This window comes from Mastacembelus armatus, chromosome 21, assembly GCF_900324485.2.
Source record: "Mastacembelus armatus chromosome 21, fMasArm1.2, whole genome shotgun sequence".
Taxonomy (NCBI): domain Eukaryota; kingdom Metazoa; phylum Chordata; class Actinopteri; order Synbranchiformes; family Mastacembelidae; genus Mastacembelus; species Mastacembelus armatus.
Genome location: NC_046653.1, coordinates 27,878,986 through 27,896,080, shown reverse-complemented (window position 1 = coordinate 27,896,080; position 17,095 = coordinate 27,878,986). Strand labels below are relative to the sequence as shown.

At 43.7% G+C, this 17,095-nt stretch overlaps 1 protein-coding gene across 1 annotated transcript; it reads left to right on the top strand.

The window, feature by feature from the left end:
• Positions 1 to 2,531: 2,531 nt before the first annotated feature.
• On the top strand, positions 2,532 to 14,557 carry acvr2aa (activin A receptor type 2Aa). The gene is made up of 11 exons (XM_026296262.1): positions 2,532 to 3,415; positions 6,810 to 7,038; positions 8,415 to 8,530; positions 8,844 to 8,998; positions 10,791 to 10,934; positions 11,731 to 11,874; positions 12,173 to 12,318; positions 12,391 to 12,505; positions 13,120 to 13,258; positions 13,755 to 13,885; positions 14,036 to 14,557. The coding sequence occupies exons 1-11, from the start codon at positions 3,340 to 3,342 to the stop codon at positions 14,228 to 14,230; spliced, it is 1,590 nt and encodes a 529-aa protein (XP_026152047.1). The 5' UTR covers positions 2,532 to 3,339; the 3' UTR covers positions 14,231 to 14,557.
• The last annotated feature ends 2,538 nt before the right edge of the window (positions 14,558 to 17,095 follow it).

Below are 17,095 nucleotides of genomic sequence, written 5' to 3'. Positions count from 1 at the left end.
GTGTGAAACTCCACAACAAAACAGGGTCACGTCTCATTTCACTGTTTGTGCCTAAATGTTTGTTCAGTCCGACCTCTCACACGTTTATCAGCTGGAGGAAACGTGATGTCAGTGCGCCCTCTGGTGGAGCCATAATGTTATTGTGCTAAACATAAGACCAGGATCAGCAGCTCTGACCTATAGATTCAAAAGTGTTTTTACCAAAACAAAATTCACAACATCTTAAGACATTTTATAAGCAGAACCAGCAGGGAACAGACACACCTGTGAGTTACACTTGAAACTCTTTATACATTTGTTTCCCACTTTAAAATCCCATGTTGGCTTGTTTTTGATTATAACAGTGAGAATTATTATTTGATTTTTGTTGATCTGGAGAACAGGCTGCTGTGGCTCCTTAGGTGGTTCTAGTGGCCAGTTAGAAAGTTGGAATTACATAGCACAGTATGGCATTAGAACTGCTAAGATATTATTTCCACAAGCAGTCACTCTTCATTTCATTTAGTAAACTCCATTTTGATCCCACAGTCCCATGTTTGGTCAGATTCCACTGTCTTTACATGTGAGAACATCCTGGACTATTTATTCAAAAAGGCTCCGCTGTACTCCTGTTTTACTTTGCCCATTAGCTTCACACTGATGGCGACAAAGCCACCACACAGTCATTCACACACACGGTGATAAGGCCTAACCCCTCACCAAATGAGCTTTATGATGATAAAACTAGAAGCTAGATCGGTCTGTACATGAAGACGTAAAACCTGTTGAGACTTTCAGAGACAGACAGGAATGAAACCCACGACCATCTTTGTCAGTCTGGCTGTGTTGCTCCATCAGGAACTGATCTGGACTGTAGGACTCTGGTTTCAGTGCTGTTCCAGCAGGGGGCGAAATCAGATCACATTTATTGTAAACAACAGCTGCAGACAATGTTCCTTCTGTAGTGATGCAATTTTCTGCAACTCTGGTCTTTTTCCATCTCCAGAACCGATTCAACACACACTCAGACGAACACGACTGTTGACTTCAGGTGTCTGCTTGTAGGATTTTTAAGTCCCTGTGTTCATTAAAGGTCGTATTGGCCCTTTAATATATTTAATATGAGCTGTAAAGGCTGGTGTAGTCACAGTGAAGGTTTGGTGATTCCACATGGTTCTTGAAGGTTCTTTATGTGGTTAATCAATGATGATCGAAGCACTCTGACACAAACTGTTTGTGCCAGGGCACGGTTAGTGATCACAATGTGCACACTAGTCAAACGAACTGGACTCAAACATGGGTCCTAGTGAGCACAATAGAGCGGTTCTTTGTTGTGGTCTTAGACCTGCCAATGGAGATCACACACAGGAAAAATAGACTCATTGAGGGCGTCTGAGTCAGTGTAGATTCATAGTTTAGTAAAAAAAAATGATGTGTTATAATAACTTGGTATAAAGTGATCATGGTTACGGGAACATAAGGTAATGGTTTGCTGCATGTTGTTTTTCTAAGTGCATTAGTTCTATGTCTGTTACTGGTGGGTAGTAGCTGTGAGAACCAGCTAGAGGGTTTATGTGAAGTCCATATTTTATATAGACGGAACAAGACTGCATGCTAGTCTGTCATTAACTCCCATCCATGACAGTGAGAGAGGACAGAGAGAGGACAGCCAAGTGCTGGTCTTGTTTTGAGCCGTCTGAAGTTTAACCAGCTCTTCTCTGGCAGCACCAGACCAAACGACATAAGACCAAAGACATTATTATGTTTCTGCAGACACTGAATGGACACTACATCTGATTATTGAGATGCCCCCACTCACTTTAGTCACAGTCTTATTTATATGAGTGGTTCATTGTGTCATCTAGTGAGCCCCAACAGTTTGACCTACTGGTCGGCTATGTAGAGAGCTATGTGAGCTAGAGGAGCTTCTCTAGCAGAACGTTTAGAACCTAGAACCATACATGTTGTTTCTGAAACATTCAGTGAACATGTGTTTAACTGTCATTTTGGGTTTTATTTTCAGTGACAATATGCAGCTGTTGACTGAAGCATGAGACAGGTTACTGCAGATTACTGTGGATTATAGAACCGGGTTATATAGACAAGACTCCACATCTCTCTCTAGATACAGTATATGCCATCAGTCCATCCTGTAGTCAGCTCTGGCCTTCAGAGTTTGATCATTGATCATTGATCATTGATTCCCCCCCCCCCGGTTGCTTCATTGCACCTGTTACCTGGAATCCCACAATGCCCTGCGTGTCGCACGGCCCTGTCCTCAGCCTCTCAGGGTTTATAAACAGGTGATCAGCTGCCTGACCCGGGCCATGTTGTTTTACACAGTTAAATTAAAAAGACTAATCAGTTTTCCATCAACTCCGACGGGGGCGTTTCTTCCCCGTCATTCCAGCCGTGCTACGTCATGACGCCGCTCGCCATTGGTGGCGGTATCCGGGCCGAGCTGCGTCCCCGCTCCCTATTGGCCAGCGCAGGTGTCAGTCACCGCCTTCCTCGCGCCGACGGACGAAGGAAAACAAACAGATCCTGGAGCGCCGGCCATCTTGCCCGCGGACACTCAGCGGGGACGGATCAACTGGACCTCGGGTCTTTGTTCGGACTCAGCCCGGGACCTTTTACGCGGCGGTTCACCGCAAAGTGAGGGCGCTCTGCGTGGTTTCGCTTGCGGCCTGTGGTTTTCCTCCTCGGTTCCCAGTGACGAAACCCGCTCCCGTTCAACTGGACGGACTGCTAGCCGAGCTAAGCTAACGCTAGCCGGGCCAGCTAGCTGCTCCGTGACCGAGGTGGGGTCGCCAGTGGCGGACTGAAGGCTGCGCTCCGCTCGGAACCAGCTCCGCTCGGCTGAGGGTGGAGGGCTGCTTCCGGGCCGCGGGCCATCACTAGGTTTCTTGGTACCTGCTCCACACAGAAAAATGCCGGAGCGGCCGCAGCACGGCTAGCTCCCGGTCCGGTTAATCCCGGTCTGTAACACCTCAGTGCGGGTTCGGTCAGAACATGCACCCGGTGCCGGAGGACAGGCTCGGTTTTCTGGACACCGACTGTCAATCCCAACTGCTTACCATCCAGTGACATTCCGGTAATGACTCGGTGGATCGGCCTGTCTGATCCCGGTGAAGAGCCTCGAAAGTCCGGTGATAGTGAACGGGCTGTCGGGGTTAGCAAGGCCGCCTCTCTGGCCCGGCCCGAACTCGGATAAACGGGATTTCCCTCATTTCTGGACCTAAACGTGTCATATTTGGACCACTTTGAACGACTACGCCCTGGACTGTGTTGGGTGTATGGACCGGGACATGTGGCAGGTTCTGGGTCAGAGCTAGTTTAAAGGGATCCCGTTTGTCTTGTATGTTCAGCCCAAATCAAACGATGGGATCAGCGACCAAACTGGCCTTCAGTGTTTTCCTCATCTCCTGCTCCTCAGGTGAGTGCACCTGGCTGCTGGTATTTTAGTCGTAACTGTTCCTCTGTGGTCTAGGTATCAGTCTGTTAGAAGTTCTGATCACCTGCTAGTCAGGTCCTTCAGTGACATGTTAACCTGTTACACCTCAGACCGAAGAAGGGCCCAGTGACATGATTATTGTCCTTGGTAGATGGAAAGTGTCTCCTGCACCTTCATCCAAACCCAAACTGTTCACTTTGTCCTCTCTTGTTAGAAGGTTTGACATTTTGCTTTGCAAGTCACTGACCCCACAGTGCTGATTCTGCTGTGGGAGGTTCCACATGGTTCCAGTTCTAACATGTTCCCAAGACTGAAGGTAAAGTCTTTTTTATCAGCTGTCCAAAGCTCCAAGACACTCAGCTCATCAGTGAGTCTGACACTCTTTAAGATATTTGGACCGAGTTCGTCCAGTGTTTCACGTCATGTCGGACAGAACGAGACATTTGAAGACATCATGACCATTTCTCACAAACAGGAAATAATCATCAGTGAGAATAATTGTTAGTAATGAACAGTTTTATTTCAGAGTTGACGTATTTGTCATGTCATAGTTGGGTTTTGTATATTATTATGCCCAATATTCGATTTAGAATCAGAATCAGAATGAGCTTTATTGCCAAGTGTGTGTGTGCACAATGAATTTGTTTAGGTACAGGAGGGGTACTCCAGTGCAAACACACATAAATACAAATGCTACAAAGGATCAAACAGTAAACATAAATGCTGCAAATGCTGCAAAAAACTAAAAAGAAAAATGCACAGATAATAAAAAGTAAACAAATTACAGATAACTTTATGACCAGACGAGTCCAGTGTGCTCACAAAAGGTGCAACCTGAAAACAGAACGTAATATCATGTATTAATATCAACAAATTCCAAAAATGCCCAAATTTAGCAAATATGGCCATATAATGCTGGGACAGACCACAGGACCTGTGTGTGGCAAACACTTCCTGCACATTTTTCACAATAAAAGTCTAGTGGACTTTGAATGTGGCAAATATTTATGAAGTGTGTGTAGCATGGTGGTAATAAATCAGCTGCTGGTTAGAGCAGAGCACTTGGACACATGCTGCAGCTTCATGTTCACCATCAGACCTCCAGCTGTGTGTGTGTGCGTGCGTGTGTGTGTGTGTTGTACGTTACATATGTTTCAGTGATTAATACTGTGTGTGTGTTGTACACTATATGTTTTAATGATTAATGCTGTGTGTGTGTTGTACGTTACATATATTTCTATCATTAATGCTGTGTGTGTGTGTGATACATATGTTTTAATGATTAATGCTGTGTGTGTGTGTGATACATATGTTTTAATGATTAATGCTGTGTGTGTGATACATATGTTTTAATGATTAATGCTGTGTGTGTGTGTTGTACGTTACATATATTTCTATCATTAATGCTGTGTGTGTGTGTTGTACGTTACATATATTTCTATCATTAATGCTGTGTGTGTGTGTTGTACGTTACATATATTTCTATCATTAATGCTGTGTGTGTGATACATTACATATGTTTTAATGATTAATGCTGTGTGTGTGTTGTACATTACATATATTTCTATCATTAATGCTGTGTGTGTGTTGTACGTTACATATATTTGTATCATTAATGCTGTGTGTGTGTGTGAGATACATATGTTTTAATGATTAATGCTGTGTGTGTGATACATTACATATGTTTTAATGATTAATGCTGTGTGTGTTGTACGTTACATATATTTCTATCATAAATTCTGTGTGTGTGTTGTACGTTACATATATTTGTATCATTAATGCTGTGTGTGTTTTATGTTGCATATATTTCTATCATTAATGCTGTTTGTGTGTGATACATTACATATATTTCTATCATTAATGCTGTGTGTGTGTTGTACATTACATATATTTCTATCATTAATGCTGTGTGTGTGTGTGAGATACATATGTTTTAATGATTAATGCTGTGTGTGTGTTGTACATTACATATATTTCTATCATTAATGCTGTGTGTGTGTTGTACATTACATATATTTCTATCATTAATGCTGTGTGTGTGTGTGAGATACATATGTTTTAATGATTAATGCTGTGTGTGTTGTACGTTACATATATTTCTATCATAAATTCTGTGTGTGTGTTGTAGGTTACATATATTTCTATCATTAATGCTGTGTGTGTGTTGTAGGTTACATATATTTCTATTATTAATGCTGTGTGTGTGTTGTAGGTTACATATATTTCTATTATTAATGCTGTGTGTGTATGTGCGCACTATAGAGCTCATACACATTTAAAGACAGATCACGTTTAGGACCAGTCTGTGGAGGTTCAGGTGTATCTTTGTGCTGAGTGTTTTCAGGTGGCTGTGTGCAGCGTTAAAATGTTGACCTGTCGTCACAGCTATGACTTGGTACACACACCTGTCAGGTGTGGTGTGACGTGATCTTGTATCTGCATACTTGTGTTTTTAAGTAGAAAAGTGACATGGTTGAAATCCCTACTGTCTGTAAAGACGACATTGTTGATGTATTTCAGGGGGCTGGTTGAATGTGTCCAACAGGCTGCCCTGTGTGGACAGTCGTCCTGTCTATGGCTGAACACTGAAGATGTATAGATGTTTGTCAGAGTTGGATGTGTCGTCACAAATTGAATACCACTTTCTGTCACTGGACAGAGCCGTTGGCGTCGTCACCTGTTCATGGTTGTCCTTATTGCCTTATTGGCCAGGTGTAAAGTGATTCTCTGTGCAGTTTTAACATGACCCGGGTTCAGATCCACACTGCACTGAGTTTACAGCCTCTAGTGTGTTCACACTGGGAAGCTGACTGAATAAAGTGTATGCAGATGAATCACACACTGGAGCTCTGATTGTACAGTTGATGGACAGCTCCCTCAAGGTCATGGAAAACAAGAACCAGGACTTTTCCTGGTGATATAAACAGTACTTCATCTGTGACGACCCGTTGTCCTGAAAAATACAGCGCAATGTTGGTAATTCAGTTTATTTATATAACACTGAATCACAAAAAATGTGGTCACACTAACACCTCAGCTGCTTACTGTTTCATGTCTTTTCTATTTTTATAATTATTTTGCTTCTGTCAAAAACTCAGCACTTTCTGCAGAATTTTCACATTAAAAGTCTTCCAGTTGTTTGTAGGTTGTAGTTGGTCATGTCCTGGTTCAGTCTGCATGATGTGATTATTCATGCGGTTGATGTTTTGCAGGTTCCAGCACAGAAATCCATTTGAGCTGAACCTGTAAGTGTCTGTGTGCAGCTGCTGACAGGATGTCGTCACATCAGACTGCAGCTGCACACAGACTCTGATTTGTTCATGTTCATGGGGGTCAGGTTTGCTCAGACTCTTACACCTCTCCGTCTGCTCCTCAGGTGCCATCCTGGGTCGCTCAGAGACTCAGAAGTGTGTCCACTACAATTACAGCCCTTCCTCGTCATCTTCATCAGCGTTGGAGGGTCGGGAGAATGCCAGCACAGTGGTGACCTGCTCCGGAGAGAAAGATAAGAGGCTCCACTGCTTTGCCACCTGGAAGAACATATCTGGAGCGGTCCATGTGGTCAAACAGGGCTGCTGGCTGGACGACGTCAACTGTTATGACAGGTAACTGCAGCAAGAGAGGAAGATTCCCGTCTACCTCAGATCTTCAAACCACAGCACATTTACTCACATTGATTTAAAAAGAAATCAAAACTGTCTGATCAAAACTCATCCTCCTTCTTAGAGTCCCAACTCTGTAAAATGTTGATGTGACTCAGTTTGACTTATGGCTCCTGAGGATGTCCCTCCACAATAAAGCTCCATAAATCCACTCAGAGGAAACGGGGGCTGCAGAACCTCACGAGGATCCTGCAGTTTTTAAGTTTTCTTCAGGGTCACTGTGATTCAGAGACAGTTGTCTGTGCACCCATGGGTCCACTGCAAACAGCAGCTGATCACTGCCAGTTCTGCTTAATGAGACACTTTGATGACATGTGAACAAATAACCAAATCAGGCAAGGTTTGTGGCATGATCCAGTGCTGAGGTTTAACTGGAACAGTGTGCTGCTCTCAGCCAGAGTACAGGTTTGACATGGTTTATGTTTGTCCCCTGAGGGCTCATGGATTCTTGTGTCTTCAGCTCAGGTTGGAGGTGTGAACAGATCACTGAGCAGCAGACAGATGTCTTGACATGTTGTGTATTCAGTCTCAAGTCACTTATGCAGAGCAACTCACAGAAGAGTCTGCAGTCAGCCTGCAGGTCATCTGAGTGAGGACTCACCTGTACCTGTGAAGGGTCCCCTGTAAGGTCGCTACGTTTCAGCCTCTGTCAGAGCAGGCCTCAGTGCCCCCGTGTGTTGTAGCGTGACAGCAGAGTGTGGTTCCTGTTGCCTCGTGTCTCTGCATGTTGTGGAACCCGTTTACCTGCAGCACTGCTGACGTGTTCCATCAGTGAAACCGGCTGTGTGTGCCGTAAACACAGAATTAACTGTTTACTACTTACTCTTAATAAGACTGACACTGTCAAAACAAAGTCAGACCACATTTGTTCTGATTGATTCAAATACAGCCTGCACCCCCAGTGGTTTATGGACCTCTAACATTTAGAGAAAACATTGGAAGTTGACACGTGAACCTGAGACAAATAATCTGAGTGGAAAATCAGACTGCAGGTCTGAGAAATAAGAAGAGCTTTAAAGAAAAATATTTTTCTTAGCTGCTGTAAAAAGTGATTTAGGTGTAGAAAGCGCATCCACACCTCCTCTCTCCCCTGTACAGGACCTCCAGGCTGAAAGAGACAAAATGCCAAACTACATTTGTAGGAGCATCTGTTAACAATCTCTGGCCCACAGCCCCCTGACCCCCCAGTCCTGAATTGATTAGCTACTGCAGAACCCCTGTGAAGAACATGAATGCAATATGTTCCCCAGTCTGACCAGAGCACATGTTTTCAGTCAGCACTTAGTTCTTCTGACAGTCTTTTCTTCTTCTGCTGACAGGAGTGAGTGCGTGGAGAGGAAAGATGCTCCTGAAGTCTTCTTCTGCTGCTGTGAAGGCAGTTTGTGTAACAGCAGGTTCTTCTACAGCCCTGACAGCAACCAGCCGCAGATTCCCAGTAAGACACCAGTTCATCACCACAGAGACACAGGGATATGAAGTGTTCTTAATTTGCCTTATGTTCCTGAAATGAACTCTGTCTAAATACTGTCACTGTGTCACTATACGTCTTTCTCATTTCATGATGTTCTTATGAAATTAGCTCTTTATTGTCCAAACATGACAGCTTTTATTTTGTAAAATAAAATTCACCCCCGTTTAGACAACCTGATCATTTTCAGCCATGGATCAGTCGTGTTATTAATACGTCAATGCTGTGGTTTGTGATGTTGTACATATACAAACTTTACTGTATGTTTGTGCTGTTGTAGCGACAAAAAAACCGAGGACAGAGGGGCCTCCAGTGCTGACCACTCTTACGTACTCGCTGGTTCCCATCATGGCCGTCACCGCTATCGTCCTGCTGTCCTTCTGGATGTACCGACACCACAAATTGGCCTACCCACCTGTACTGGTGCCCACACAGGTGAGACGGGTGTTTGTCTGGAGGAAGCTACGCACAGAGTTGACCAGTGAATATCCTCTTACTGTGTTCTGGTGGATGTGTTGACGAAATGGAAGTCTAACTGGAGGATGGGACTCTTGAAAGCGAAGCAGCTGATGGTTTATTAGAGAACATGTCAGAAACACTGTCCAGCGGTTTCACAGTGTGGGTCTGTTTAGTTCAGTATTTGGCATTTTAATTCTTAAAACTTAAACTTTAATTCTGATGTGGAGTCTGAACATTTTGTACAAAGCTCTGACAGACTGATTGTTGTGGTTGCTGCTATTGACTGACCTCACTGCTGGGGGGGGGGCATGTGTTAGTGAGCTGAGAGTTTCTATAAAGCTAAAGTGTGTGAGGTAACACAGTGTAGGCAGGTGGTCTGGAGCTGTTCTATAGTGTGTAACACTGCACAGGTCCTTAGTCACAGAACATTAAGTTGGGAATAAGCTGTATTTATTGATATAACATATACTACTGCAGGACAGAATACAGATGTTCATCATTACTTCCAGACTTTATGTCAGACTTACTGACATGTCAGATCAGGTTCTTACATTTATTCGTTTGGCAGATACCAGTATTATCCCTGGAGTAGTTGACAGAGGGTCTTTACCCCCACTTTCTCTCATCTGTCTGCAAATAATAGTCTGCAGACGCCTCAGCGAGCTGCAGACTGACCGAACCAGATGTTACCATTACAGTCCACAGGTTTGCAGCACAGATGCAGCAGCCAGGTCTTTCTCCTGCCTCCCTCTGGCTCATGTTGAGTCTGAGCCTGCAGTGGAAACATTAGCGTGACCACCTGAGGCACTGGCTGTCAGAAAGATACAGCAGCTGCTGAATGCGGAAATGTTTAGAGCCCCAAACTATTATTTTATTTCAACTGGGGGAACCCTGTAATTTGCACGTGAGTGTGTGTGTGAGAACCATGGATAAGCCACGGGCTCGGTTGGAGCAGTGAGGTGCATAGAGCCCTGGCTGAATGAAACCAGTGCACATATAAATTCTGTTAATTTCATAACGCTGCTGTCTTTGTCAAACCGAGTGAAACTTTGTGCTCAGGCTTCATCGCCCCTGTCTCTTTGTATTTCTGCTTGGCGTCTCTGATTGTGTGAACTCTCTCTGCCTCTCAGCATGCCTTTCATATAATGATTGAGGTAAGAAAACATTGCACTATTTTACAGTTCGGTTCAGCCTCACCACAGAATGCTTCACTTACTTTAATTTTTTTTTTTTTATCTCATTTTCTGGGTTTCATTTCCTTTATCCTGCTTGAGATGACTTTTTATTTGAAAACACGCTTCTCTCCCTCTTGTTGTTAGTTTTGATTTATACTACGTGATGTTGTTTGATGTTGCTGTGCACTGACGGACAGATGTTGATGCATGAATGATATGAATCTGTCAGAAGCCAAGTTGGTCATGGAGTCACCTCTGAAGATGGTCCACATTTCACCTCCCAGTCTCAGAGTCTCAGCAGCTGTTCCAACTGTGCACCCGTCTGTGTAGCCGGACTTACTTAATCAGCATTGTATTCAAATGTAAAAATGTACAATGGTTCTCGGGGGCCACTGTTCTGCCTGTTTCCCAACTGCCTCACCCACTGCTGCTTACCTGGCTCAGGTGTGTTCAGCCGTAAAGACGAGGGAGATGGAGTCCGTTTTCAAGAATGAATTTCAGTCAATGTCTGAAAACACACATTACACGCATTTAGATTTCTTCAGCCTGTCACGGCTGCAGGACCCTAAGCTAGTTGTTGTTGTTTCCTCCAGGACCCTGGTCCTCTGCCCCCCTCCCCTGTTCTTGGTCAGAAGCCACTGCAGCTACTGGAGGTTAAAGCCAGGGGGCACTTCGGCTGTGTCTGGAAGGCCCGGCTGCTCAGTGAACATGTTGCTGTGAAAATCTTCCCCATACAGGTGAGTACTGTCATGAGATGTCAACGAGCACTGAGCTACGCACATAAACAACCTTATTCGGCTGCTCATTTAGACTTAACACAGCATGTTAATGTGTCAGTTACAACTGTGCTAATTCACACTGGTCCTTCTGGTACCTGTTAGAACTACCGACCGCTGATGGAGACAGAATCCCTGTAGGCCCAGACAAATCAAAGTTCACACCGTCAGACTGGGTCCAGTTCAGAACCAGTCGAAGAAGCTGAACCTCCCTCCCAACACCCCACTGTGTGTGTTTTCAGACTTAAAGCTCAGAGCTGTAATCCCCCGAGGCTTATAGTCCTCGGCCAATCAGCGTCCAGTACACTCCCCCTGACCTCGATCAACACACATGTCAGTATTTATAGTTTTTGAATATTTCTGGACACAGACTGAAAGGAGTGTTTCGGTGAAGACACCTCACTTCACTCTAACCAGGAAGGTTTTTTATGGGCTGGACAAAGTGAAACATGACGTGTGAACAGTGAAAGCAGCTGAAATATTGTTTGAGGCAGTGGAAATACTTTAATGTGTGAGCAGTGACTGATCCAGTTCAACTTCCTGCAAGGTCAGAATGAGCTGAAGCATTCAAATGCCAGGTTAGCAGGTTGGACTAGAAGCACTTGAAACCTTGAAGGACAGGTTGATATTTTGTAAATTAATCTCTAGAATTTTTCTGTTGATTTTATTAAATTGTCAGTAGATGTCAAATCATTTTATTGGCTGGTTTCAGAAATCCCTCTGACGCCCTTTGATTTCTGTTTGTTTGCGTGCCCAGAACAAACAGTCGTGGCAGAACGAGTACGAGATCTACAGCCTGAACGGGATGAGACACGAAAACCTGCTGCAGTTCATTGGAGCTGAGAAGAGAGGAAGTAACATGGACATGGAGCTGTGGCTCATCACCGCCTACCACGAAAAGGTAACACTGACCCCTGCTGGACAGAAAGGTTCAAATGAGAATTCAGTAAATAAAACAACATTCATCAGATAAATTTAAATTTGGTAAAGTCTGGTTCAAATCTGACATTATGAATGAGAGTAAATGTTTATTATTCATCACTTCAGCTAATTCTATTGAATGTTCATGTGCTCCATCATTAAGCTGCCATTAATGAACCATTACCATTTATGGATTCAGAGCGTGTTAGAATAATGCTGTAAATACTGAAACATCAAGAACCCGTGAATGAACACGAGGTGACGTTTGCTGTGTTCAGGGCTCTCTGACCGACTACCTGAAGGCCAGCGTCCTCTCCTGGTCTGACCTCTGTCTCATCGCTCAGTCCATGTCTCGAGGTCTCGCCTACCTGCATGAAGACATACCTGGACACAAGGACGGACACAAACCTGCCATCGCACACAGGTATGAACGGGCACACGCACAAACAGATCCACCAAGACCCATCAGAGGTGTCACTCTGTGTATTTTTTCCAGGGACTTTAAAAGTAAGAACATCCTGCTGAAGACTAACCTGACTGCCTGTATCGCTGACTTTGGCCTCGCTCTCAGGTTTGAGGCAGGACGATCTCCAGGAGATACACATGGACAGGTGAGTTCACCATCTGCCATGATCTTTGTGTCTCTTCAGTATCCACTACCTCGGTGTGTTCATAGAACTGCCTCTGGTTCTGAAGAAAAATCAGGGAGCTCATGTCACTCCGGTTCTTCAATCCTTGACTATTTATTTTGAAATGTTTGAGCAGGTGGTCCGTTTATAAGACAGGATCTCTGACAGAGCTGTGAGACACAGGCTCTGAGATGTTTTTACGTTCGGGGGACCGAGCATTTGCTGTGGTGTCTCCAAGGCTGTGGACCCGCACTGGTTTATGAGTTATGCGTTTAAGTGCTGACTTGACAGTTGTTCTGCTGATACACTATGACATTTTCTTGTGGTATGTTTTTATTTGTCTTATTGTTTTTTTCATTTTGTTCTGCTTTGTCTCTTTTAACTGTTCAGCACCTCAAGCCATCTTTCTAAAATGGCACTTTAGAAATAAATTTGGATTCACTGATTCTTTCATTCCAACTATGGAACAGAAACACTGAAGTTGGTGGACTCCATATTGTTCATGACATAGCATTGAAAGTTGGGAACCACGATCACATGTATCACAGGGCCCGGGTTTTGAACCAGGTGCAAAGGTGTCTCTGTGTCTGTCTCAGGTGGGGACCAGGAGGTACATGGCCCCGGAGGTCCTGGAGGGGGCCATCAACTTCCAGAGAGACGCCTTCCTGAGGATAGACATGTACGCTGTGGGCCTAGTGCTGTGGGAGCTCGCCTCACGCTGCAAAGCTGCTGATGGTAAGAGACATGAAGACTGAGGGCAGGGGGTCAGGTTTGAAACAGCAGAAAGTCCTGGTCCTCTCTGGACCAGTAGCTATGTGACCTGTGGTATGTTTACTGTCAACACTGAGAGTATGTTTTCACAGTTTCCGACATCATGAATATGTACGGTTTGTGCTGCTCTGTTGAGTTTTACAGAGCATCACTTTCATTACTTGTATCAGCTGTATCACACATGATTTCTCAATGATCCCGTTTTATTCCACAGTTTGTGTCACATATTTTAACTCAAGCAGCAGAGACATTTGAAGCTTCAGAATCATCAGTTGTGGTTTTCTCAGGCTCTGACGTGTGAAGGTGTGACTCTACAGGAGGGAAACAATCTGTCGTCCTCCTGAATAACGTGTTACGCTGCAGGGCTAGTACTAACAGTAGATAAAGAGAAGACACTTGTATTGTTGGGAATGTGGTCTAGTGCTGTGGACTCTGATTGTCCCCTTTGTGTGTGGTCTAGGTCCTGTGGATGAGTACATGCTGCCATTTGAGGAGGAGGTGGGTCAGCATCCGTCTCTGGAGGACATGCAGGAGGTGGTGGTCCACAAGAAGCTGAGGCCGACACTCAGAGAGTGCTGGCAGAAGCACGCTGTGAGTCTGACTACATTACCCACAATACACCACACATTAATACACTTAGTATGCAAATGACCTGAGAGCTAAAGTTACATACAGCACGTATGCTGCCAGGAACAGAATCGTAGCGTTTCACTGGCCGCTGGATGTTTTGCGTCCTTGCAGGGTCTGGCGGTTCTGTGTGAGACCATCGAGGAATGCTGGGACCACGAGGCCGAGGCCCGGCTGTCGGCCGGCTGCGTGGAGGAGCGTGTTGTACAGATGCAGCGACAGACGAGCATCACCGTGCCCGAAGAGATGATCACGGTTGTCACCATGGTAACCAACATGGACTACCCGCCTAAAGAGTCGAGTCTATGACGGGACTGAGGACCAATCAGGATGGAGCAGGGACTCCCTCAGCACGGTCAGGTGACCTGCCAGGTGGCAGAAGTTTCAGACCCTTTAAACTGGATAACAACATGGCAGAGTTTCTCTGTCTGTCTGACCTCCAACCTCTGACATCACTTCCTGTTTTTTACTACAAAATAAGACTTTTTCTACGGTAATGTGAGGATTAAACAGTTTGTGTGATTTCAGTATTAAAAAGGGTGACTTCAGTTGATGCCAGTGAGCAACAGCTTCTGAATGTCTGTATCACTGCTGTACGTATATACAGAATATTATGATATGCACACACACACTATATATATATATATATATATATATATATATATATATATATATATATATATATATATATATATATATATATATATATATATATATATATATATTTCTATGATCTCTGAGAATCATAAGAGTCTAACAATCAGGTTGTTGACCCAGACAGAAAGAGTCTTCACGTTAAAGATGTCCCTGTTCTGTCTTGTGACATTTGGTTCTTCAGCCTCTGAGGAGAAACTAGAGTCAGTTCTCTGCTCGGTACCACCCACAGATATGGAAGTAAAACAGTGTTCAAGAGAAAACATCACAGCTTATTATTCTGGAAAAGATTTTTTGACTTTGTGGTAACACAGCAAATGAAATGTTGTTGGTAAAAGTCAATAATTACTGACTGTTGGTTGCAAGTCTGAACTTTTTCAAGGACAGCATTTTTAAAATGACCAGACAGTAAGTTACGGTAACTCTGCCGCACCAGACTTCATTTAAAAATCTGCCATTTTAGACTTTCCTCTGCTCCCCGATAAAAGCACTTGTGTTTCACTTTATTTCTTTGTTTGCCATGATCTTAAAGTTAAAAGACAATCAGAAGATGATTTTATAACTTCATCTTCATTCAGTCTCAGTGGACTCAACTCCAGTTTGTCCTCATCAGAAGCTAGAGAAGCAATTGAGCAGCTGATCAATAGGACTAATAACTGAACAGCTGTTCCTGAAGATTAAACCTAAACTCATGCCGAAAGACAAGTCCTCAGATTTAATTTAAATTTGAAATAAAGTGTTCCTTCAGAATATGAATGTTAGTGAAAGGTCCTCCCTTGTTTATGGTTGCAGTGAATATTTAAAGCATGCCTTTATGTATCTGTTCAACATTTTATTTTAGTTTTGTTCTGTAGTATCTGTTCTATTCTTCCTCTTATTCCTTTTTGTGGCTCGTTCGGTTCTGTGGAGCCTCAAAACTGACAAAACACATCATAAAGTTTAAACAGACACTGGAAACGTCACTTGATTTTTTTTTTTTTTTTTTTTTTCTTCTTCTTTTTTTTTTTCCTGGCGGCAGGAACAGGACACATTGACGAAACCGAAGGGACTGTACTGATGACACGACTCCTCAAAAAGGACAAAAACTATATGTATTAAACCCATATATGGTACATTGTGTACAAATTCTGATCTTTTTAGCAGTAAAGGAAAAACAATGTTCTGCTTAGGCCCTATTTATTGATCCATCAGGAGAATTTATTGACAGTGGTGACTTGGGTTCAAGGTTCCAGACGTGGCTTTCAAATGTCTCACGAACGATTCTGTTGTTTCTACATCTATAAAATTTTCTTCATTTTTGTTGCCTTTGCTTTTCACACAGACTTAACATGAAGTTGTTACTACCCAGCATGCCTTGTTCTGCTTTCATTGATTGGTCACATTCATGTCTTTTCTTTCAGAAGAGAATTTGTTAAAGATCAACTTTCCCTCTGTGAGAAAACAGGACGTCTGTGGACAAGACAGACGGTGATTCACAGCACAGCTGTTGTCACCTTGTCTCTCAGGCACAGATGGTCAGCGGTGAAAGTGCCACCTTGTTCTGTATTTGAAACGTCAACACACTGTTAAGCTGCATGTTGAGACCGTTCTGCTGCTGCACTGTTCCCGCCCACAGTCTGAGACCACCTAAGGGAGAGTCGCTGGGGGCAGGTGGGGCCACTGGCTGACTGGCTTTGGCAGCGCTGCACTTACAGCCGCACTTTCCACACACGATGTTGACGGTTAACCATCTTCATTTGTCACAGGGCTCCCCCCTCTCTCTGCTTCTGCCTCCTGGGCTCTGATGTTCTTACAGCTGTGGAACAGCAGAACATCAGTCAGTGCTTTGGTTCAGAACGTATAGAAGCCTGTTTCTGACAGGAGGCCAACCCAATGATGGTTTAGATTTTTGTGCATATGAATGTTTAGCATGGGTTTGTTATTTATGGCAAAAAACAAAAGATCCTTTGTGTTAATATGACAAACTGTGTGTCCATTACTTCATGTTGAAAAGCTCTTGAAATGGTGTGTGTGTGTGTGTGCGTGCGTGCATGTGTGTGCGCGTGTGTCTGTGTGTGTGGTCCTTTTTTGCCGTGACATCATCACGACATCATCCTTCTCTGGCGTTGCTCAGGGTGACAACAGAAAGTGAAAGCAGGCCTGGACTTTGTTTTCTTTTGTCTTTTCCGACTCAAGTCCTGCAACATTTTATGTCTGGCAGCAGAAATGAAACCAGAAACAAACGAATGTGATTTGACTGAAGTTTGTTTTTGGTCGGAAACGTCACAGACGGAAAACTGTCCCATAATGAAAAACCATCTGATAATTAAAACATTTTCCAGAAATACTGAAAATGATTCGCTTTAAAAACTATTTGCTAATTGATTTTGAGTCAATCGACTAATCGTTTTTGTGTAACAGTGGAGGTATTACCAGTAGATCAAATCATTGGGAGCTGCAACTATTAGTTGATTAATCAGCTTTTTCGATCATTGATCAATAATTTCTTCTTTCAAGCATAAATCCCAAGTCTTTTCTGGT